This window comes from Rhinatrema bivittatum, chromosome 11 (genome assembly GCF_901001135.1).
Source record: "Rhinatrema bivittatum chromosome 11, aRhiBiv1.1, whole genome shotgun sequence".
Classification (NCBI taxonomy): Eukaryota; Metazoa; Chordata; class Amphibia; order Gymnophiona; family Rhinatrematidae; genus Rhinatrema; species Rhinatrema bivittatum.
The window spans coordinates 90,151,318-90,175,320 of record NC_042625.1 but is presented as its reverse complement, the minus strand read 5'-3'; the positions used below and the strand labels follow the sequence as shown (position 1 = coordinate 90,175,320).

General features: G+C 42.8%; 2 protein-coding genes across 4 annotated transcripts; one reads left to right on the top strand and one right to left on the bottom strand.

Moving 5' to 3' along the window:
* The first annotated feature begins 427 nt into the window (after positions 1-427).
* On the top strand, positions 428-10,656 carry MTFR1L (mitochondrial fission regulator 1 like). 3 transcript variants are annotated; one of them, XM_029619417.1, is made up of 7 exons: positions 428-549; positions 815-924; positions 2,148-2,252; positions 2,378-2,487; positions 2,745-2,950; positions 3,628-3,946; positions 9,990-10,656. In XM_029619417.1, exons 2-7 carry the CDS (start codon positions 856-858, stop codon positions 10,105-10,107), a joined length of 927 nt encoding a protein of 308 aa, XP_029475277.1. In that variant the 5' UTR covers positions 428-549; positions 815-855; the 3' UTR covers positions 10,108-10,656. The 3 variants fall into 3 exon arrangements, with proteins under 3 accessions (XP_029475277.1, XP_029475275.1, XP_029475276.1); XM_029619415.1 differs by having other exon boundaries at positions 2,745-2,956; XM_029619416.1 differs by lacking the exon at positions 428-549 and having other exon boundaries at positions 560-924; positions 2,745-2,956.
* Positions 10,657-12,022: 1,366 nt separating this feature from the next.
* On the bottom strand, positions 12,023-17,166 carry AUNIP (aurora kinase A and ninein interacting protein). Its single transcript, XM_029619414.1, has 3 exons — positions 16,839-17,166; positions 14,870-15,023; positions 12,023-14,567 (listed from the first exon to the last, which is right to left on the bottom strand). The coding sequence occupies exons 1-3, from the start codon at positions 16,929-16,931 to the stop codon at positions 13,408-13,410; spliced, it is 1,407 nt and encodes a 468-aa protein (XP_029475274.1). The 5' UTR covers positions 16,932-17,166; the 3' UTR covers positions 12,023-13,407.
* Positions 17,167-24,003: the final 6,837 nt, after the last annotated feature.

The following is a 24,003-nucleotide window of genomic DNA, read 5'->3' as shown; positions in this document are numbered from 1 at the left end:
AATACTGAACTACAACTATGAAATGGGATAAATGAGGACTGGCTTGTTCTATTCAGATGCAATAGGATCCGTTAATAAACCTATCTTCAGCTATCATTATTTGCAAGGAAAAGGAAAAACTAGACATGCTAAAAGGATGGACAGTGGGGGTTAGGACGACAGTGTTATAACTTCTGCTTCTTGTAAGGGGGATGCCATGTAAGCGCTGAAATTTGCAGCTCTCTCTTCTAAGGCAATGAGTCGTCTTATGGCCTCAAAACAGCAACCTCTCCCCACTACTTCCGAAATAACGCCCGGCTCCCTACAGCCCCCAGCATGGCTTCCCAGGGCCGTCACCATGGAGACGTGCCGACTTTCCTCTTTCCGCCCAGCACCCCTACGTTAAGGCAGGAAGGGAGGTGTTACGCGGAACGCGGTGACGTCATGTCCGTGACAGAACACGGAGGGTCCTTGCGGCCGTTTGGGGGCGGGAAAGAGAGGGGCGCGAGAGGTGTGTGAGCCGTGCCATCGGCGGGTCTTGCGCATGCGCGCGGGGCAACGGCGGCGACGGTACGTAAGCGGCGACTTCCCCTGAATAACAACAACAAAAACGGAAAGGGCCCCCGGAGGGCGGTGCTGAGCCACGCCCCGACTCGGTGTCCCGTTATGCTGGATGGTTCTCTGTCCGTTGCTCGGCGGCGGCCAGCGCGGCTTTGCGGGCCCCCGTCTCCTTGATCTTGTATTAAGTTAGCCCGGGGACATGGTCTCGCCCACAACTTTGCTGCTTGACCTCTATGTCTCCTTTTTATTTTTTATTGTTTCCCTCCCCCTACAGAGCGAGGAGGCCGAGCTGGAAGATGAGCTGAGACGTGGCCGATGCTCCCCGGACTTGTCCTCCGAACCGGCCGGCGCTTGCAGTGCCTGGAGATGGACACAGGCGCAGCCGTAAGTGCCGGCGACAGAGTGGAGGCCCTTCCCTGGTTTAGACCTAGAGAGCCGCGGCTGCGCTTTGAGGAATCCAAAAGAAAGAAGTTCGCGTGTGTGCTGGCTTGGGCACCAGGGTCCTTTGTGGTGGTTTTTTTTTTTTATTTATCTAAGCTTTGCTCGCTTTTTTTTTTTTTTTTTAGTTTGAGATCGTAGAAAGATTTCAGTGGCATAGGACAGCACCTGACAAATATCAAGCGTCTTAAAACATTGGTTTTAAATTTATAATATGTTTACAAATTATAAAACTTTTAGGATGTTTATAATGCAGTTAAACTAAATCCTTGATTAGGGCTCCTGATCTACTCATTTTTTAAAAAAACGGACTCTGCAAATGCACTTTCTTTAACATAGAAACTGCAAACTGGAACTTAGTGGTTGTAATATCAAAAGAATAAGAGAACAATTTTATGATTCTTATGGCATGGGTAATAGTATACAATAGTATAGACTAGTAAGTTTTTCCACAGGAGTATGTGCATTCTGCACTGTCTCACTGTCTCCATTTCCTTCTCCTCCAGTTTAAAGCGGGTCTCATTTCTATATATCTGATAAATGTTAAAATGTGCTGACAGCTACATGCAAGTAGATTGAGTTGGTAGGCTTAAATGTATGTCAAAATCTGCTGCCATATTTTCAGTTTTTTTTCTGTTTCTCTGTCAGTTGGCATGTAATTGACTTTCATATAAAAACCCAATTAGGGCAATTTTGATAGCTTTTTCTGCAGGATAGCAGCTGTGTATCCAGGGAAAAAGCTCCACTAAAAATACCCATGTTTTTTTGACAGAGTGGGTTCTTTTACCAATGGTGAAAAAGAGTAGTAGTGGCAGGGCAGAGCTAGCTAATCACACACAGGAAATTTATTTGAAATCCTTGCAGTTAGTTTAAGCCATAGAATTTGCCCCTGCTCAAAACAAGTAAAAAAAAAATCTGTAGGTAATGCAGGCTCTCACATTTTCAAAGGGAAACTCTTCAGGGAGTATCCTTTGAAAATCTGCATGTAGGCCCACAAGAACAAAGCACCCAAGGGCCTGCAAGCACCATGTAAGGTTTCAAAATTGCCCCTTTAATTAACTTGAACATGAAGTTATCTTATTTGTGATGGTCATAGTGGTCCAAAAAGACCTGCTATATCAGGGTATGCATAAGGCTGTTAGATTAATATTTGTGTTTTTGTCTCTCAGACTATTCCAGTATGGCAAAACAAGCCCTGTGGCTCCGCCCGCAGTGTTGTAAGAAGAATTGGGTCGAATCTCCCTTTGAAACCATGTCCTAGAGTATGCTTTGAGGTATGGAATAGATGTTTTAAAGTCTTATTATGAATTCTGGTTGATTATCCTCACGTGTAAGGGTTACTTTGTTTCTGAATAGAAATGGAGAATAGTTAGAACTTTACTGTATTTGCTTCTTTTAGGTCCTTCCAGCCATATCTGATATTTATTTGCATGATGCTCCCTTTGTGCCCACTTTGGCTGATATTGCCTGGATTGCAGCAGATGAAGATGAAACATATGCTAGAGTTAGGTATGCCATGGTTCTATTGTGACATAAAATATTAAACATATTTTTAAAAAGCATGCTCTCTATTGTTTGTTAGAAGATTATCAGTGAAATAATGTTTCTCGTGAAGCCATAAGGTGACATTGTGTTCTCTGCTGATGGGGAAGAAAACTGTTGCCAACTCTGTGTAAGAGGGGGTACTTGTCCATTCTGATAAGATTTTATTATTTTAGAGCAGATATTTTGTGCTTAAGCTTTATTTTTCAAATGGTTTCTTCTAGGAGTGACACTAGACCATTGAAGCACAAGTGGAAGCCTAGCCCACTACTGGTGATGCACAGGAATTCATCGGTGCCTAATTTAAGAGTTAAAGAAGAAACCATGAGCATCCTGAAGAAACCGGGCTTATCTGGTCTTAATCGGACAGCACAGCTGCAGGATGAGCTGAGTCAATTGCGAAGTCAGATTGCTAAAATTGTTGCTGGAGGTGCAGGTGCAAGCAGAACACTCTGTCTTTAAAAAAAAAACAAAAAAAAAATTCATCTACTAAAAAGAAGTCATGCTGTGACAAAGCTAATTCCTTCCAGGAGTTGTATTAGGCTGGCTTACTATCTTTGCCAAGAGTTGTACTTGTCTCTGATATTACAGAGCCAGGGTAATTGAGTAGACTGAAGCATTGCCTTTTCTTTGCACGGTTTCCCAGCTCAGCAGCTGCCTGGAGTAACTCGGGTATTTTGTACTTTCCTTTAGTTAATAGGCAATGTGTCAGGAATGTGTTTATTTAATATATCAGTAAAGAACAAGTATGATTTGCTATAGCCCTTTAATGCCTAACATTTTTATGTTGCAAATTCACAGAGAGGTCTTTAAAATGTTCAAAAGTGCCTGGGTTTGAAAAGATTAAATGTACAATATAATGAGCATATTGGAGGTGGGGGCAGTTAGATGGTCCTTCTCCAGCTAGGGTCTTGAAGGAGGAGGGAGAGGCAAAGGAACCACCTTAATAGAACTAATTGGTAATTGTTCCCCCCCCCCCCTCTGCTATTCAGAAGGGCTGTGACCTATCATTTTTGCTTTGTCCGATTCAAATCCCCAGTTTATATATGTGTGTGTGTTTGTATATATATTTATATATATATATATATATATTTGTTTTTATTTCAGCTTCCACTTTAACGTTGACAGATCTTCCATCAGGAAGTTCAAACATGTCATCTTCTTTGCCTTGTTTTGGATCCCCCATCCAGTCTACTGCCTCTTTTGTCATCAGTGACATCTCAGAAGAGGACGAATTGGACACTCCAGACCTGTCGTCTGTCTCTCTGCTTGGTGCAGTGACACCAGAACTTACTGCTCAAGGACAAAAAGACACAAGCATTACTGCTGAAGAGGATGAGTCTTTGTCTCTTTCAAAGTCTAATAGTTTTGCAGATATGATGGGCATTCTGAAGGACATTCATAGGATGAAACAGAGTAAGGACAGGTAAGTGCAGAGCCATAATTCTCTGTGTAGTAAGGTTGAGAGGACTGTATTGATCGTATAAATAAAAATCCCTGTGAGAGCCAGGAGCCAGAGTCTCCAGCACCTGGCAGGTCTGATTCTATCATTTTTATTTATTACTTGGATTTATATTCTACCTTTCTGAATATGAGATTCACTTAAATCACATTATAATATATTAAAAATTTAGCTTACAAATGGGTCGCTTGTAGCTTCACTTTACAAAGCGCAGCAGCACTATCATAATATAATTTGACAAATGTAAAGTGTGCCTTGAGGCCTAAATCTAAAAAGCTCAACAATCATGATTAAGCTCTAATATCTTTAACTCTAATAGTTCCAGAGCCAAACTCTGGATTGCAGCAGCATGTTTAAGGCAGTATGAGGTGAAATACTAATATAGTTTCCCAGCTTTGGGTTCTTGGTTTAGCATTAAAGGCTTGATAGAAAAGCCAGGTTCTCATTTGTTTCCAGAAGTAAGAATAATCATGTATTTGTCAAGAGAAAAAAAAAGAGTGGCCTTGTACTATATCTCATGGGGAAAAGTGACAGTTGTAGAAGGGTTGCAAATGAAGGAATGAGTGCAACTTCAGCACCATGGTTGTAGGATGAGAATGAAAGGGAGTAACTGCACGGAACAGCTTCCCACTGGAGATGAGGACAGTATCTGAATTCAGGAAAGCATGAGACAAGCACAGGGGGTCAGCTAGACTAGCAGGATGTGTATCGAGGAATAGCCTAGTGAGTGATGGCAAACTCCAGTCCTCAAGTGCCACAAACAGGCCAGGTTTTCAGGATATCTACAATGAATATGCATGAAAAAGATTTTCATGCACTACTTGCATTGCATGCAGGTCTATCTCATGCATATTCATTGTGGATATCCTGAAACCTGGCCTGTTTGGGGCATTTGAGGACTGGAGTTCGCCATCACTGGCTTAGTGGTTAGAGCAACAGGCTATGAACCAGGAGACCTGGGTTCAAGTCCCTTGTGTCCTTGGGCAAGTCACTTTACCCTCCATTGCCTCAGGTACAAACTTAGATTGTAAGCCCTCTGGGGAATAGGAAAATACCGTACCTGACTGTAATCTGCTTTGAAATGCTGAAGAGTGTGACAAGCAGAATATAAAAATCTAATAAATAAACCCTTGATCTAAAGCATTATAGCAGTAGAATCATAAATGATCTTTAATAACGGTTGTGAATAGGCAGCATAAAAATCTCTGAAAGATTAAAGATTTAATATAATATTGAAAATTAGAACATCATAATTCAGAGTAAATGTAACTAAAATCTGTAACAGCTCAAAGGCAGAAATTAGAAACCCCAGACTGCCATGGCCTATTAGTTCGGTAAGATCCAGGCCCAGGCCCCTGGCTGCAGAATGTGTCAGCCTAGAGTGGAGTAGCACATACACCTCTGATAGCCAGCCTGTTGCTATCAATTCCACGGTCTGCAATGTCCTTGGGTATTGCTGTATTTTTGGCCTGAATGGCAGGTGCCTGAACCTCCATTGAATCAAAAGTCAAGATCTGTGACAACTGTCTCCCAATGGGAGGAGGGAATTTAAGGTCTCATGAATTGAAAATGTAAGGAAAAATACATAGATGTGTCATCATTTGTGGCAGAATGTTGGTTTACAATGTGAAATCCATAAAATGCATTAAAAGTAAACAGCACTAAGAAATTCTATTTGATCATATTGGAGAAATTACTTATCTGATAATTTTGTTTTCCTTAGTGTAGACAGATGGACTCAGGACTAATGGGTTATGCACCCCTGCCAGCAGATGGAGACAATCAGGTTGGAAAGCTGATGTCACCTTACATATACCCCTGCAGTGACCTCAGCTATCCAGTCTTCTCTTCAAAAGCCACTGTGGACATACTGGTGAAACGACTTAATCGAAAATGACTAAACTTATGATTAAAAAGTGATAACTGTACTCAACCAACCATAAACACTGAACTCCAGTAAGAATATAGGTACCTCAACCTAGAGACTGGATGAACACTTACTCATGATCCCTTGGATTCGAGGCCCCTTCCACGGGAGGACCTGTTGCACAGATCTTGGGCAGCCGAGGGCAGGATGCTGAGTCCATCTGTCTACACTAAGGAAAACGAAATTATCAGGTAACTAATTTCTCCATTTCCTAGCGTGTAGCCAGATGGACTCAGGACCAATGGGATGTACAAAAGCTATGCCCGATCGAGGTGGGATGCTGCCTGCAGCCCGGTGTACACCGCCCATGCAAAGGCAGAGTCCTCTTGGGCTTGTACTTCCAGGCGATAAAACTTGTAGAAGGTTGGCAAGGAGGTCCACGTTGCCGCCTGGCAGATATCTGCAGGAGGCGGCAGCCTGACCTCTGCCCATGAGCTTGCCTGAGCCTTAGTGGAATGAGCTCTAATCTGAGAAGGTAATGGCTTTCCAGCCTCCAAATAGGCTCCTGTGATCACCTCCTTAATCCAGTGAATAATGGGTAGCCCAGGAAGCTGGTTTGCCCTGCCCTGCTTCCTTCCGCTGTGAAGGACAAACAGGCGGTCCATTTTTCGGACCGGTTCTGAGACTTTTGAAGTCTCTTGACATCCAAAGGATGGAGGAGCCAATATTCCTCTGAACCTTGAGTTTATCTAGGGATGGTAACGAAATGGACTTGTTCAAATGAAACTCCGATACTACCTTGGGCAAGAAGGATGGAACAGTCTGTAGCTGTAACGCCCCTGGAGTCATCCGGAGGAACTCCCTTAAGAAAATGGGTCACGTCAGGATGAGCTGCTACAAGAGAGAGCTGCTACCTGTACCTTCAAGGAGTTAAGGGCCAAACCTTTATTGAAGCCACCCTGCAAAAATTCCAGAATTAGTGGGATTTTGACACCCGAGGGTGTAACACCGCAGTCCTTGCACCAGGTCTCAAATACTCTCCAGACCTGCACATACACTAGGGATCTGGAGAACCGAGCACGGAGTAAGATGACAATTACCGCCGCAGAATATCCCTGCTTCATCAGGCGAGCCCTCGTGAAGGACCAGTCCCTGCTGCAACAGGTCCCTGTTCAGTGGGAGGTGCAGGGGCTTCTCCACCAGGAGTCTCTGCATAGCACAGATGCCTGGGCCAATCTGGAGCTACGAGTAGGATTAGTCCCCTGTGGTGTTGGATTGTGCGAATGACCCTGCCCAGCAGGGGCCATGGAGGGAAGGCGTATAGCAACTTGTCTTCTGGCCCGATCTGGATGAGAGCATCTATTCCCAGGGACCCCGGATCTCTTCTGCAACTGAAGAATTGAGGAACCTTTGTATTGTGAGATGCAGGTCGATGGATGGGGGAGGCCCCAGCGATCCACTATCTGTTGAAATGCTTTGGTTGACAACCCCAACTCTCCTGGATCCAGACTCTCCCTGCTTAGGAAGTCTGCTGTGATGTTGTCTCTTCCTGCAATGTAGGAGGCTGAGATCTGTAGATGTACTTCCACCTACTCCATAAGGAGGTCTATCTCCTGTAACACCTGCTGACTCTTGTTTCCTCCCTGGCGGTTGATGTATGCTAGAGTCGTTGCATTGTCAGACATCATCGGACCGCTTATCTGGAATCTGTAGCTGAACTTTAAACACGCCAATCTGACTGCTCGGGCTTCCAGGCGATTGATGTGCCAGAGGGCCGCCTCTTCCGTCAGCTCCTGACACTGAGCTCCACATCCCTGGAGACTCTCATCTCTCGTGAGAACCAGCAGGTTTGGGGAGGACAGGGACATGCCCCTGCTCAGATGCGCTTCTTGCAACAGGAACAAACTTCCATCGGTAAGTGGAGACAAACCACATAGTCTGGCTTGGGACTGTGGATTCCACCATAGTAGCAGAGAGCATTGAAGTGGACGCATGTGCGTCCTCGCCCCTAACACTACTTCCAGGGTTGCCACCATCCAAGGACTTGGAGCTAGCTCCATACTGTGGGGTGTACCGTGTTCACCAGCTAACTCACCTGGTACATCAACTTCTGTATCTATGTGTGGGGAAGGGATGACCTCGCCCTGCCTTATGTTGAACCGGACTCCCGGATATTTTATGGACTGGGGAGGCTTGAGGCTGCTCTTGGTAAGGTTTATACTACCCAAGTGAGTTCCTAAAATAAGGAGGCTCTCTTCCACAGAGTTGGTCCTGATCAGCCACTTGTCCAAGTATCGGTGCATCAGGATCCCATCTTTTCTCAATGCTGCTGCCATAACCACCATAATCTTGGGAAACGTTGTGGGGGTGGTGGCTAAGCTAAAGCACAGCACCTGAAATTGATAATGAAGTTGGTGTTCCTATCAGAGTGGCAGATAGAGGTAGGGCGAGGCTAGGAACTCTCCTGGTTCTATGGCTATTATGGATTGTAAGGTCTCCATGTGAAAATGAGTAACTCGGATGTTGATTGACACTCTTGAGGTCCAGGATGGGGCAAAAGGAATGACAAAATAGATGGAATAATGCCCCGTATTTTCCTGGGCCATAGGTACTGGAATCACAGCCCTCATCTGGAGGAGTCTTAGAAAAGTAATCTCCACTACCTGCTTCTTGTTCTGGGAATGGCAAGGAGACATGAATATGTCCCGAGGAGTGCTGTGGAATACCAGTGCATATCCTTCTTGTATGACTTCTAGTACCCATTTGTCCGAAGTAATCTCGACTCATCAGTGCTAAGAGCGATAGGGGATAGTCTATCTCCTCGTAGTGAAGATGGGTCAGTAAAATTTCACTGGGGGGGTTCAGAAAGAGCCTGAACCTGCCCCTCTTCTGGGCTGGAACCTCCCAAAGGGTTGAAACTCTGAAATATCGAATTTCTGTAGGGGCAAAAACACTGGGACCCCCCTGATAGGCGAGGGGGTGCTGTAACTGCTTCCTCTTATCTTCCGGTAACCGAGGAACAGGAGATTCACCCCATTTAGTGGCCAGCTTTTCCAACTCGCTTCCGAATAGGGAGTGATCCTTTAAAGGGCATCTTTGTAAGATTAGCTTTGGCGGTTGCATCAGCTGTTCCTGTATCACGCGCTTTAAAAGTTGTGCGCCTAGGGGCGCACCCACTGGGTGTACTGATGTCCCATGGAGGCAATAGGGCATGCACACAAACAGGTGCAAGATGGCGCTGCCATGACCTATGCTGATCAAGTCTACCGGGGGCTGCTCAAAGCGCAAGGAAGCCCAATTCCCCTTACCCCCAACGGAAGCAGTACGGTGTTCTGAGCAAGGGGAGTCCTACTGAAAATCCCTCTTAAGTTATCTGGGCTCAGCGCTTACCGACTGCTTACAGAGCCGATCTCCGGCTGTAAGGGGAGAGAGCTTGGGCAGTCACCGCTGCATCTGCTGCCTAAGCAGCAAAGTCCACACTGGGAACCGGCTACCGGAGCAATGCACGCCGCTGAGAGGGTCTCTGAAATCACCTCAGGCAATCTCAGCTGGGGGATGGACCTTTAGGTATCACCACAGGAAAGCGGGGCTCAAGTTCCTTCAATTTAGAACGTAGACTTTCTCCTTCCCAAAGGTTCAGCAATCCTCACAGGGAGAGGTACGTCCACCATCTACTGGAGACGGTGAATACTGGACAGCTGAGGTCCCTGCAGGGGTCTATGTACGGTGATGTCAGCTTTGCTGTCTTCAGCTGCTGGCAGGGGAGCGCATAACCCATTGGTCCTGAGTCCATCTGGTTACACGCTAGGAAAATGTCACTTTAAGGAGCTAAAGTCTGATCTGCTGAAGATGGAAGGGTACCAGTTTCAAGTGGAAGAGTCAGCACTTTGTCATTTACTTGTATAGAGCAAGTGCAAAATATTCCTGTACAATGTAATTCCTTGTTTATATTTTTCCATTTATTTCCACGTGATGTGTGAAAGATAGGTGGGCAACACTTTCTGGCATCCATATTTTTATGTTTGAGATTGTAATGGCTGGCAGAGTACCAAGAATTAACTTTATAAAGAGCTAGTTTGAGCTTGTATGTAAATATTACTAGATTGGAATTCCAGTTAACAAATTATTTTTCTTTTGTAGGTCTGGCAGGAACCAAACTTCACTAAAGGAAGAAGACCCCATTAATCTTATATCAGAAGTTGTAAGACGAAAGTTTGCTCTGAAGGAGATGGATTTGAAGGACTATTGTACTAAATAGTTTTAGAATTTGTGTAGAAGCAGCACATTATATCCCTGCAAGCACATCTTTACTGTTATTGGGCTAATGAGAGGCGAGGTGTTGCCTCTGTGAATTAGCAAGTATCTGATACTGTACCCCCATTTGTAGCCATTTAAGGTTAAAAGGTGAGAGATTCCTTTTACCCACAAGTGACAAGTAAAGATAGGAGGACACTTTTAACAGTGATACATTTTGATTTTGGGTTAGTGGAGAAAGTTTTTACCTTTTCATCTTTCTGTCCAAATGTAGGGTGCCTGGGTATTGCACTATGTATATAAACTTTCCTCTAGGGAGGAGATGTCCAGTACTAGCTTATCCATCTCACAGTCAGAAATAGTTTTTTTTAATCAGCTGCTGCCTACATTCACAGTGATAAATTTTGAAAATTTGCCATATAAATGCAGAATCCCCTCCCCAAATCTTATTTTTAAATATTTGGACTTTATTACAAATATTTGAATCAATTTTCATACAGTCCCAATAACTACCAAGGGATATGGCAGATTATCACATCTAAATAATATATATGACCTGTTATAGAGATGTCAATAAGTATCTGAGTGTACCTTCATACGGCGCTGTAAAAATTACTGCTATCGTGTCTGGGAGCGTGCAGTGAGGCTTCAAAAATCATTAGGTACCTCAGTGATGAAACTCTAAGTGTCCACACTTCAAAGTTATTATATTGATAACAGCACTGATAATGCCATTGTTGTCACTTATCAATATAATAACTTCGAAGTGTGGACACTTAGAGTTTCATCACTGAGGTACCTAATGATTTTTGAAGCCTTACTGCACGCTCACAGACACGATAGCAGTAATTTTTACAGCGTCGTATGAAGGTACACTCAGATACTTATTGACATCTCTATAACAGGTCATATATATTATTTAGATTTGGTCACATGTTATATTATTCAGGGTCTTATGAATAATGAGATTATCACATCTGCCATATACACCAGAAACAGTAGTCAACAACTCGAGACAATCTCCTGCACTACAAAAGAATTAGTTTGACCAGTAACTAGAACAAACTAAACTCTTAACAACCCCCTGCAATGGACTGCCCCTCTTATAGCTGTCCTACAGGTGGCTGAAAGCAGTCCGTCTCAACTGCAATCAGGCCATGTTTGTTCTTACAGTCCGCAAACATCACACTAATAGTGCCAGAGGTGGGCTTATGAAATACACAAATAACACAAGCTGTAAATTAGTGCTAAGTCCACAACTATCCCAGGTGCAGGAGAATGGAAACAATGTATTTGCCAGCAACCTTGTTGCAGTTGCCTTAGGATTGGGCTTTTCCACAAGCCCTTACTTCTAAGCCAGGCTGTGATGTCTATGAGTTTCTCCAAGGCAATAAAACTTTCCATAAAGCCCTTTCTTAATTTGCTGCATAGAACTGTTACAATATGGGGAAAATGTTTCAGAGACGGGCTCTCATTCAAAAAGGATTATTCCCATTCTGTACCTATGGAAGCAATCTTTTGAACTAGGGCCTTAGTTACATTGAAGAAGTGAGAGTAAGTGTTAGTCTGTCAATTTTCAATAGCTAGCATTGCTACAAAGCCTGGGGGTACTTTGTAACTCATTTTCAAAGGGAAACTACACAGGTACAGCTCTCAGGTTCATAGGTCAGAAGTACCTCTTGACTTTGCCTTTTAAGCTAAACACCGACTGCAGATGTGAAAATCAGATCTGCACATACTGTGTGCCTCTCCACCCCCATCTGGCTGACAGCATGGATGCTGTAGAAGCCCACATCTTCTTTTACCAGGGGAGAGGAGCAACTTTCAGCCAAGCTACTTTACGAGGGGAAATAGGTTTGAAATTTGTCCCCCAAAAAATGTAGTGAAAGAAAATCAAGGAGGTAGGTGGGCAGAGGTGAAACATTTCTAAAACTACTCAATGTTTGAAAGTTGTCAGAGGACGGGGAGTTTGTAGTCCTATAAGTTTCCATCTTTAATCTTTTTTTTTTTCCTTCTAACATTCTTGTCCATAGCCAAAGTACTGGTTTTCTTTTTCATTTATCCTTAACAAAACACCCACACAGGGTTGTGTGTAAGATTCAATCCTGGTTACTGTAGGTAATGCTTCAGCAATCAGCTCTATCATACCCCACCCTCTACACAAAGGATATTAACACCTCTCTATGCGATTTCTGCCTGTTGTCATACACCAAACCCAAATCGTTTCAGAAAGAGTTGCATTTTGTTTGAGGAAAAAGTGCTTGTGACATTTAGATTTCTTCAAAATTAAAATCGCAGAGTAAGGCAGTCTTCTATGCTATGCACAACCTTCTGTATACCAAGACGTAGCTTAGGCAATACTGAATGTTAAGTGCAAGTTTTTTCTTTGGCACGTATGCCGTTGTCACGATTTTCACTTTGAAGGATGACTGTACTAGAAGAGCCTTGAGTACATACATTTTTGTATGCTGTATTTTAGGTAAATGGTACAGAATATATATAGAGAGGGAATGAAAAAGTGTTAGAGGCATTTTGGATAAAAGTAATTTTAATAAAAACATGAATGATTGTTTTGGTAACTTGTATTTTTCTGGCATCTTTCAGACAAATGCATGAAAGTTTAGGACTTTTATGGAAGGGAAGAGAGGATGACATAGCCTCTTGATTATTCAACAAATGCAAACAGAGTACTATTACATTAAGTTAGAATTAAGCTAACAATATAAACACATTTGTATTTGAACCTTTTAGTACTAGGTTCTTTAGTCCTGTTAGTTAACATAAGACTGATCAGACTGGCTTGTTTAATCACTTGCTTCAGAAGGTACAGAAATGGTAACTATCATAAAGCCTGCCACCTTTCTTATTTGCATGCTCGATGACACTTATTTTGAGTGAGATTAAAGATACATACATACATACATACAAACTTCCAGGAGGAGGCAGAATCCAAAATGACAAATTCAAGTAGGCTTGGGCTTGATGAAAAGGCCAATCAGCAAGGCAAGAAAGATCATATTCAACCAGTCCTAATGGTCAAAGGGGTGGTTATGTGATCTTAACTGCTGTGTTTCTATCTAATCAAATTATAGAAAAGGAATTTTAAATTGTTCACATGCATTGGAAGCAGCAGGGGAAACACATTTTGGGTAGGAGCATCTTCCTCAAATAGCTTATCTCAGACCACCCAAACATAATACTGGCGAGGAGACTATGCCAGTGTCCAGACCTGCTTTATTAAGGAGAAAGAGAGGCATTCATGTTTGGATGCAGCAGTGCCATAAGATCAGGAGTTTGCTTTTAGTCAAAAATGTTTAATGACCGCATTCCCCTCAGAATCTTGTGTAAACAAAAGACTCTGAGACGGTAGATGCAGTGTCCGAGGGTTAGCCAAAGGTTCTTGTGTAGTATAAGAAAAAATGCCATAGCTGCAAGCAGACGAGAGAGCTCTAAAGGTGCTCCCCTCCACTCTGCTCTTGTCGCCGAGCATCAGGTTTGTCTTATCAGAAAGAGGCAGTTCCGGTTCTCCTTTCCCGACATTACGGTGGAGGTAGTGGTGAGAAATGACCTTGTGGCCTTGGCTGTCCTGAGTAAACAACTGGCCTGTTGACAGAAACTGCTTTTCCCCATGCCTCAGCGATTGTAGCTCAGATCTAGCTTTAGCAGGACTCTTTCTTCCCCAAGCCAAAGTGGTACCTTCGTGCTGGCACTTCAGCGATTCTATTGTCCAGGTGCTCCTCTGCTCGCCAGTAGGAGAGTCTTTTTCCCTTTCTGCAAGATTCATAGTCTCCCAAGCCCACCCATCTTTCAGAGGGGCTTTGCAGTGCAACTTGCTAGGTATTATTGGACCAGGTATGGAGCTTTCTGTATAGCTCCTGCAATGTTTAGCGCTCAGTCTGCCCTGCTGTTTCTTTGGGGATGAGCTATTTATTCCCACTGTAGTGATTTTTCTGTTACTCATAAACTCGCTCACATTAACAGAGTCATGTTTGCTCCTATGAGCAATAACTTGGTTGCTCTCAGAATCTTGGGTCAAATCTAGCTGACTTCCATAGGCTCCAGCACTTTCCATTCTACAGGGCTCAAGCATAGCACTAGACTGATATTCAGCTACATTAGGCAACACCTCACAGTGGTTTTCCAAAAAGATATTCTGATCTGTTAATTTCTGAGACTCTTGAATTAATTTGTCATGCATTTGGATTTTCTTGGATTCAGGAGCTAGATTATAATCACACTGCTGAACTGAGTGAGTAATCTGGTTATAATTACACTGTTGGGTATTTGGAGCCTCAGAATTAAAATACAAGTTGTCTCCCTCAGCAACTCCTTGGAAGGATTCAGCACTGCTTTTCTTATTGCATGGTTCCTTCCAGTTTAAATCAGGTTTTCTTTTGTTGCATTTCCAGCTAACAGCAGGTGACGATTGCATCAGGTGTGCTTGCTGTATGCCATTCTCTTTGCCTGGGGAAAAAAAAAAAAAAAAGATTTTTTCTTAAGTGGACAAAGAACAGAAGATCGTGACAACAGATTTCATTTTTCCTAAGTACTGTCACTGAGAGATTAGGGTCAGGGGTAAAGGCTGCTTTCTGTCCGGGCATGAAAGCAATCTTCAACTTAATGCACTTTGGTCCCATTTTTCACAAATTTATAGTGGCAAGCTTGTTAACAGCAATAAGGTAATGTACATCATGATATCTTCCCAAGAGAGAGTTAGTATGTATGTAGGATCTGAATTAGAAGGCAAACATGTGAATGCCAGATACCTGATGGTTTAAGCATGAAGAATGAGGAAATGCTAGTCTGTTTAATGCAAGATTGTAGGCCTTTCGTCTGAGTAAATTCAAAGGCAGCAGGCACGCTAAGATTCCTTCTGAGAATTGGATTCGGCAGGTTTGAGATAGAACCAGTGAGCAAAGTCTGGGGAAAAAAAAGGGAAAATATGAAAGGTATTGTAATTAATCAAGAGAAACCTGTGCATACAGAAGGTTTCAGTAAGATAAAGCAAAGCACTTTTTCAGCTGAGTGTGAAATATACCAGCCTATTAGAGATGCCCTATGCTCTGTGGACAAGCTGTATAATACAGCCACACAAGAACATAAGAAAATGCCATACTGGGTCAGACCAAGGGTCCATCAAGCCCAGCATCCTGTTTCCAACAGTGGCCAAGTTAGTGATGTCATTTGATGGTGCTTTTGCCAAGATTATGTTATGTTGTTTCACAGCTCAGTTTATCTGCACATGTGTGGGTGTTGTGGTAAAGAAGCAAACATTATCAAGATGGCTCTCAATGTATTTCTCATTGCTACAAGACCATTGGAATGACCTGACCTCAACCAGCGAAGGCCCATCAGGTACAAGCGGTAACAAGCCACAATAAATGTAAAGCACCTGTATGGTCCACAATGAATATTTTCATCAGACATTAGACACAGTATATTACAAAATGATTAAATAATAATCCGCTTTCCTCAAAGTTTTAACCAGAATGAACAAATCTCAAAATTTTATCTGTAATCCTTAGCTATGGAATCCCAATTCATGTGGCTATATTGTACTGCGTGTCCAGAAAGTTGATCTGTAACTTGTTCTCCGTGGGCAGCAATACAAACAGCCACACAATCCCTATCTCCTCCCCAGAAAGCTGTATAGCTCTGTACGAGAATGAGAATATGAACACAGTGATGCTTATTTTTTATTTTTATATACCGATGTTCCTGTATAGAATACATATCGCACCGGTTTACAGAGAACTGAACTGTCGCCCCAGGGGCGGATACATTGGGACAAGGTTGATACGAACTTACAGTGAACAAGTGGAATGCATTAAAAACATGATTAGCTAACATAATTAGTACAATTAAAACATTTACAGTGGAATAAGTGGAACAATGTCTATGAAGCACCATTCATCGGACCTAATGACCTGTACATGCTCAGCTACGCTTCTGGAAACTTCGAGAGAGCGCATAACATCTCAGACCTTTGGATACCATCACCTAACCTGTTTGGCTATTTTTACTGCTGTTCACAGAGAACACCCGTTACAGGTAAGCAACTTGTGCTTGATCTGTAAGCATGCATATCATCAATACTAGAACTGTTACAGAAACGTAAAAGGTACCAGTGAGTGTTGATTTTTTTTAAAGTGTTTTTCAGGAGGAGTAGAGTCAAACTTAAAAAGGGAGAAAAATACTTATGGTCAAAAGTGATTAAAGAAACTCAAGGACTGCATGTGGCAATTCAACAAGCCATTCAAGCTGTATGTGCTTAGTCTTAAAAAAAAGAGCAATATAAGGAATCCTAAGATGATATTTTTATAGTATTGCAAGCTTTATGATACACATTGCACAGGCTAATTTATTTGGAGCTTATAAAAGCACAGCCAATCTATATTGTTGCACCCTTCACAAAAAGTAAAATTACACAAAAAAACCGTTCAAAAGCTTTACATTTTAATCACATTTCTGCCCTGAAAAATAAATTTTCTGGGTAGAATATAAGGAAGGAAAAGGAATTCGTGTGCTTATGTGAATCTGGTTTAGTTTATTCTATAATACAAGAGCTCAGATGCGTACATATAGAAGGATGAGTCCCACCTACTGAACCAGTTCAGGACGGGAAGCAAACTGCATTCCCCACGGTGCCGAACACAGGTCGGCGTCGGCCATGCCCAGTTTAGGAACCGCAATCTGTTTCAGGGGTGGGGAGGGAAGAGAAACGAGGCGCGGTACCTGCGTGCTCCGCTTCTTCAGTCGGGCCGTGTCCAGCCAAACCCCGCAGGCCTCGGCCTTCTCCTGGCTCGCCCGCCCTCTTTTGCGGGCCATGGCGAAACCAACAACGAAGTTTTAACGCTGCCTCCCCCCTGCTCAACGACACGAAATTGCTATCGCTGCTACCGCCGACGCCGCCCGGCGCTTTCTAACGCATCTCCTCTGCGCGTCAGAGGCGGGGGGAGCGGCGCCGGGCCGCCGGCGTCGCGCAGCGTTTGATTTTCCCGCTAGCACCCGATTCCCACGGGGTCCTGCCTGGCCCATTCCGAGCTGCCCGCAGCGGTGCCGGGGGTCCTTACAATACTCCGGCTGTCCGGATCAGTGCCGGAGTGACTCGCGTACGGCAGCCTAATTAGTCCCACGGATACGATTTACAAAGTATTTTTAATTCGATGCGACTTGGTTTAATGTTTGACCGTCGGATTTATTGTGATATGATTTACTGTTATTTTACCCGATAGGGTCGGCAGGTTTTTTTTTTTTTAATTTATAGATTTGTCCTATCGTTTTAGGCTTTATTTGCTGGTTGTTGTTTTGTCTGTTGTCATCATGCTGTCTTATTGTCTGTTTTAATTATTTATTGATATAACTGTTTCGAAAACTACAAAGACCAGGGGACATACAGTGAAGTTACTTGGGTAAATACATTTAAAACTAAAAAGAAAAGATTTTTTTTTACTCAACACATAATTAAGCTCTGGAATTTGTTGCTAGAGTCTGTGGTGAAAGCTATTAGTGGAGCTGCATTTAAAAAAGGTTTGGAAAGTTCCTGAGAGAAAAGTCCATAAACCATTTTTTTTTTTTGTTCAAACAATTTTTATTGAGCAACAAGAAACAGTAAACCAACCGAACTGCGAAGACACTTCCACAGCTTCGGTTTCAAGTACATTTAACAGAGCCAATTTGCTCATTTATAAACAAACATAATCGTCCTCCCCCCTGCCCCCTCAAGGCCACTATGGTACGAAATGTCCACGATCATCCTGAAACAAACCGGTCAGTCACTAGAAACCTCGGTTAATCATTCAGCACCAAGCTTCTGGAACGATGTGGCAATGCCTGCAGATAGGTATCCCAGGTCCGCAGGAACTGACGCCTGCGCTGGAAACAGTTTTTGGAATCCAAATTGTCCATTTGCATCATGCGATGAAGGTGGTAGAGTTGCAGAAATCCCTGAGATAAGCAGTCTGTCACCCAGTATGGCAAGTTTTAAGTTCTAATTTATACTGCTTATTGTTATGAATTATTGTACCTTGATTTATAAGTAAGAAAGGCGAGTAACACATAAATACAAAAGCATATTCATGGAAGAACAAGGTATTAAGGCAACTATGATGGTTGCTATCTAGTCTGCATAGTGGCATAGAACTCAAATATTTTGCTTATCTCAGGCTTTCTTAAATTCTATTGCTGTTTTTGTCTCCACCACCTTCATTGAGACTGTCCCAAACATCCACTACTCTATGAGTTACCGCTTAAATTTCATCCCTTATTTTGGGAGAACAATTTGTTTTCCTTCCCATTCTCCCTTCAAGGAGTTGCAATTTATTTCAATGGGAAATTAAGAAATCTTTTTATGATGGGTCAAGCTTGGCACCTTACTCATCCAGTGCTTTGGACTTTTATCTATGTAGCAGTCTTAAACCAAACAGAATCTCAATATGTTTTATAAAATAGACCTAGAAATATAATGCTTTCAGAACATACTTCTGTATTTGGCATACTGGGTCAGACCAAGGTCCATTGAGCCCAGCATCCTGTTTCCAACAGTTCCAGTCACAGATACCCTGTAGATACTAAAAAGTGCACCTATTTCTTGTTGCTCACTCTCACAGACAAGTGGTAACTTTCCTAAATCTGCCTGGCTAATACTTGTTTATGGATTTTTCTTCCAAGAACTTGTCCAAACCTCTTTTAAACCCTGCTATGCTAGTCACCTTGACCATGTATGTTGGTGAAAAAATACTTCCTACAATTTGTTTTCAGTCTGCTGGTTGTTTCTTCAAAGTGTTCCCTTGTTTTAGTATTAGTTAAGTAACTATCTATTATTTTTCCCCATTCATAATTTTATGAATTCTATCATATCCCTTCAGTTGTGACTTTTCCAAGCTGAAAAGCCATAATTTATTTAGCCTTTCTTCATCTCAAAGGTGGTAAGAACCTCCTCTATGCATCTATGCCAGATTTGCCAACTACACAATTTCCTTGATAAACAAACCCATATAAGGCCAATCTTACATCAAGTTCACTGACCTCCAGTCAAAAGCAGGATAAAATTCAAAACCCTTTGCTTCATCTTTAAATGCGTGAACAAACAGGGCCCCGAGTATCTCTCCCAACTACTTTTCTCCCACATTCCCACAAGAGAACTTCGTTCCTCTCAGATGGCCCTCCCCCACCCCCCTTTCCTAGCTTCTGTGAGATTGATCTGTACTAGACTTTCTGCTTTCAGTGGCTGTGCACCAAATTTTTGGAACAAGATACCTCTACCCCATGCCTCAAGCCGTGTTACCTCGCTTTCTGGAAAAAAGGCTAAAGCATGATGGTTCGAACAGGCCTTTCGCTGTCTTAGCTGAGTTTTCCTTTTTTATGACATGACTATCAGAACGTTTGACCTGACACTTTATCTAAAGACATCATTCAATTTTTGTTGCCAAGATTCTTGCTTGTCTACACCAGGTGCTAACCTTAGTGTTATCTCATTGTCACCGTATTGTAAGTTTGATTTAAATTTAATTATAGCATCTGATTTTATGTATTTGGTTCCCTGGACGGTGGATAAGAACTCACCATCGCCAGGTTTATGTCTGTACCTTTAAAAAACCAATAAAAATACTCAAACATAAATCTAATTGTAATCCACCCCAAGCCGGGTCGGATCTAGAGCAAATGGAACCTCAGGCAAAAATCTCCCCCTCTCCCACTGATGGCCCCTCCATCTCCCAGGTCTCGCTTTGGCCGCAGAGGGCTGAGATCTGTCACGGCCCTTGCTGGGCTCTCTTCAGCCATGGCAGGATGGTGTCCGCTATGGCCACATCAGACCGCTGTGGCAATGGTGATGGGATTTATCGCAGCCCTCAATGAGTCTCTTGTTGGCCACGGTGGAATGGGATCTTCCATGGCTCATTGTGGCAGTGCCCAGGAGCCCCCCTCAGCTTACGGTGCTCAGGCAACTACCCAGCACACCCAAACCAAATGCCGGCATCGATGATTAGTGGAAAAAAAGCAGAATATCAAATGTTTATAAGTAAGTGAACTGTTCCATCCCATTTATCAGTTTTGGGCCCTTTCTGTACTGTTTCTAGTTTTGCTGTCACTGGAGATGGGGCAACCAGAACTGTATGCAGTACTTAAGGTGCGGTTGCCCCATCAATCAGTAGTATGATATTCTCCATTCCTCTGCAAATAATTGCTAACATCCTATTTGCTTTGTTGACAAGCACAGCACTCTGAGCTGAGGATTTCAAAGTATTGTCCACAAGTATTTTGAGCTCTTTTTCCTGGGTGGTGATTTCTAATACAGAACCCAACATTGTGTACCTGTAGTTGGAATTATTTCCCCCCAAGGATAACATTCAAACAACTGCGTGCAGCAGCATATCACTTATATATTGCCACGAGTAGTTTTACCATAGTATTTTATGACCTATAAGTATTATAAAATGTGTACCTATACCCTGCAGCGTATGCACAAATACATGCAATGCACTGAAAGCGCATACTTTTCTACCTGTTTTAAAAACATGCACATAATGGGACCTACTTGAGTAAACCAGGGTTTATGTGCGTTGCGGTATATTTCAAAACATGCGCACATAAGTGAAATTATTAATTTTACTAATTACTCCACGCCTTCACCCATTCCTTCTCCAGGTCATTGAGACCCTCCTGTTCTTCACCCAGACCTCCTACCTGGTCAATAGTACACAATAAACTCACCCTGGACCCCGGCTGAACGACCTCCTGCAGTCGATCTCCTGCCGGCGCCATTTTCCGTACGGAAAACGATTCGCGGCAGGAAATCGCTCCCGGACCCCCAGGGACTTTTGGCCAGCTTGGGGGGTCCTCCTGACCCCCACAAGACTTGCCAAAAGTCCAGCGGGGGTCCGGAACGACCTCCTGCAGTCGAATCGTGTTGGTCTATGGCCGCCGCCATTTTGAAAAATGGCGGCACAGAATGGCGCCGGCTGAGGACAACACGATTCAATTGCAGGAGACCGTTCTGGACCGCCGCTGGACCCCCAGGTAATTTAAGGCATTTGGGGGGGGTTCGGGAGGGTGGGGGATTTAATTTAAAGGGTCGGGGGTGGGTTTTAGGGTGTCGGTTTTCCTGCCCTCCCTCTTCCCCCGATTTAGCTACGGACCGCCGCTGGACCCCCACGTAATTTAAGGCATTTGGGGGGGGTTTGGGAGGGTGGGGGATTTAATTTAAAGGGTCGGGGGTGGGTTTTAGGGGCTTTTAGTGTGCCGGTTCACGATACTCTAAATACCCAAACTGTGACGATACGATTCCCTCCCAGCCGAAATCGATCGTTAAGACGATCGAGGACACGATTCACATCTCTAGTAATGAGATGCAGAATGGAAGTAAGAACTTGAGGAACTACCTGATTTGCTCCTAAATGTTATTGGAGAGGATTGTACTTGAAGCACATCCTCCTCTAAAGATGAGGTGGATGTGGCTGTTTGTCGTATCCCCACTGAGCGGGGACTATGTTTGTAGACATGACGGGCATACATCGTAGTCGTGGATTGTGATGTACCTTTGTGTTTATGAGAATGATGAGACTTTCTCTGTTTAGGTGAAGGGTCTAGTGGAAGAGATTGACTCTGCGCTATAGTAGAGGTTTCATGCGTCACAGAAGCCATTGACCTTCGCGGTTGTGGAGATGGGGAACCTCTATGCATTGTATGTTTCCATTTGTACGTCGATTTAAGTGAACAATGTGTCTCTTCTGGTAGATCTGTCGATCTTGATGCCAGATGCATCGGTGTCGAAACAAGATGCATCGTTCCCACTTGGCCATGCATCGATTTTGAATGTTTTTGCGTCAATTGTATCAGCTTCAACGCACCTTGCTTTATGCGTCTGTGTCAAATGTGCAGTATCATGGCACTGCCTCGATCATTTTGGACTCCGAAGGGCGTGGGGCAAATATAGAGACTGAGTTGTTCCCGCTCTGCACAGAGATAGTTTTGGTTTTTTATGAAATCCCATTGCAGATCTCACCTTTTCTCCAGGCCTGGAGAGTCCATCGAGGCCGCTCTTTTTCTTCACCACTCCCGGCAAAGAATGTGTATTGGAGAGGGGGGCAGAAGCCACTTTTTTCTCTGCTGATTTTACCACATGTGCAAGGTTTGAACCCCGGTTGCCTACTTTGAGACATCATCTGAGGAGAAGAGAAGCGAAGCTCCGCCTGTGATCCCACACGCGGATAAAAACCAGACTGAGGAGAATCTGTTACTTTCCTGCACGGGAACCCACGTGCAGCCGTAGAGGGCAAAAACTTTAACCTCTGCTTGGGGAAGCTCTGCCTCCCAGGACCTGAAGACAGCTCCCATGACAGCATGGCTAATTCAGCCCTGCTACTGATGGGAAAAAAATGCATGTCTAATATCTGCTGCTTACTGAGAATAGGGGGAGGCTAATCTAGCTGTGACAGATTTTGCATCATCTCCATCTGCTGGCAGATAAGGCTTCACCTACAGGAACATTAACAGTAAATATTTCACCAACAAGTTTTAGGCTGTTCATTTGTTTTGTACTGTAGGTTTTATATTAACAGTTGAGATTGTTCTTTAAGGAAAGAGTGTACACTAATAGTTTTGCCCAGTGAGTTTTTTTTCATTTTTAGTTATGCTGGACAGTGGCTACTTCTGTATTTGGTTTTAAATTATGTATGTTCTTTTGTACATCAACTAAGAACCATATCCAACCCAAAAGAATTAAAAAAAACCCCAAAACAAAACAAAAAAAAAAAAAGACATAGTGGCTGTATTGCTTTCAACCTAACTTACAGATTAACAATATTCTTTAACTAAGATCAATGTCCTATATTCATGTTACTTTTGCAGTTTTAAAGCTACACCCTAAATCAGTTTTATTACTGTTTTTATTTTGTCATTTTATGTTCATACTTTTAATTATGTGTGATTTTAGTTTCTAAACCATCTTATATATAAAATGATATATAAGAAACTTTTAAATAGAGCCAGCCAGCAGGTAACTAAAAAACAAAAAAACCCCACATGCAATTAATGCCTAAACAATGTCATTCTGGTAATATAAAAAAAAAAAAAAAAAAAAAAAAGTTACTTGTGCAACCATTACTGGCTGGTACAGGGAGGTAGCACCAAATTGTTTTAAAAGTGAAACAAAGCACCAGCTGGTATAGCAAAACAATGCTGCTATTGTGGATAAGACAATACTAGCAGCATTCAGACCAGTCTATTCTGAAATGTATCCATAAGCATACTGAGAAAATAAAAATATGCTTGGATAACAGTCAACACGCGTACAATGCTCTCTTAGCACTAAAAACGTATGTTCTTATAAGCAAGATGCTTTGCTTGTCACAATGCTGACTGCTCAAGGGCAAAGTTATAATCATTTTCTCTTAAGTTCACTCTGCATACAAAAGAATGCATAGAAGTGTTACTTTATTTGAATTGGTACATACAAAGTCAGCTATACCATGAACGAAGTTTAAATACCTAAAGAACTTGCCTTAAAGAGCAGCACTTTAATACAACCCTCCCCATTGGGGTATAGGGCTAGAACTCTAAAACTACTCAAAGAATAAAGAGCATATGTGAAATACCTGAGATAATTTAGCCAAGTTGGCTCATTTTATATTGCATCCCCCAAGTTAGTCCAATTACATAGTATTTACATTAGGGTAAACTATTTTTATCCTCTGCTTGCATACAGCATTTTACAGTTCTCCAGGAAGCACCTTACAAGAGTTCTGATGCTTTGAAATGCACTGCCAAGCTGGTAAGTGGTACAGCTACTACCAACATTTTGTAAATGTTAAGCTAAGGATAGTTAGTATCTGTCTCAACCATCTATACCACCTAAATAGAAACTAAGCAGCTTAAAAATAAATAGGCGCCAACAAAAATA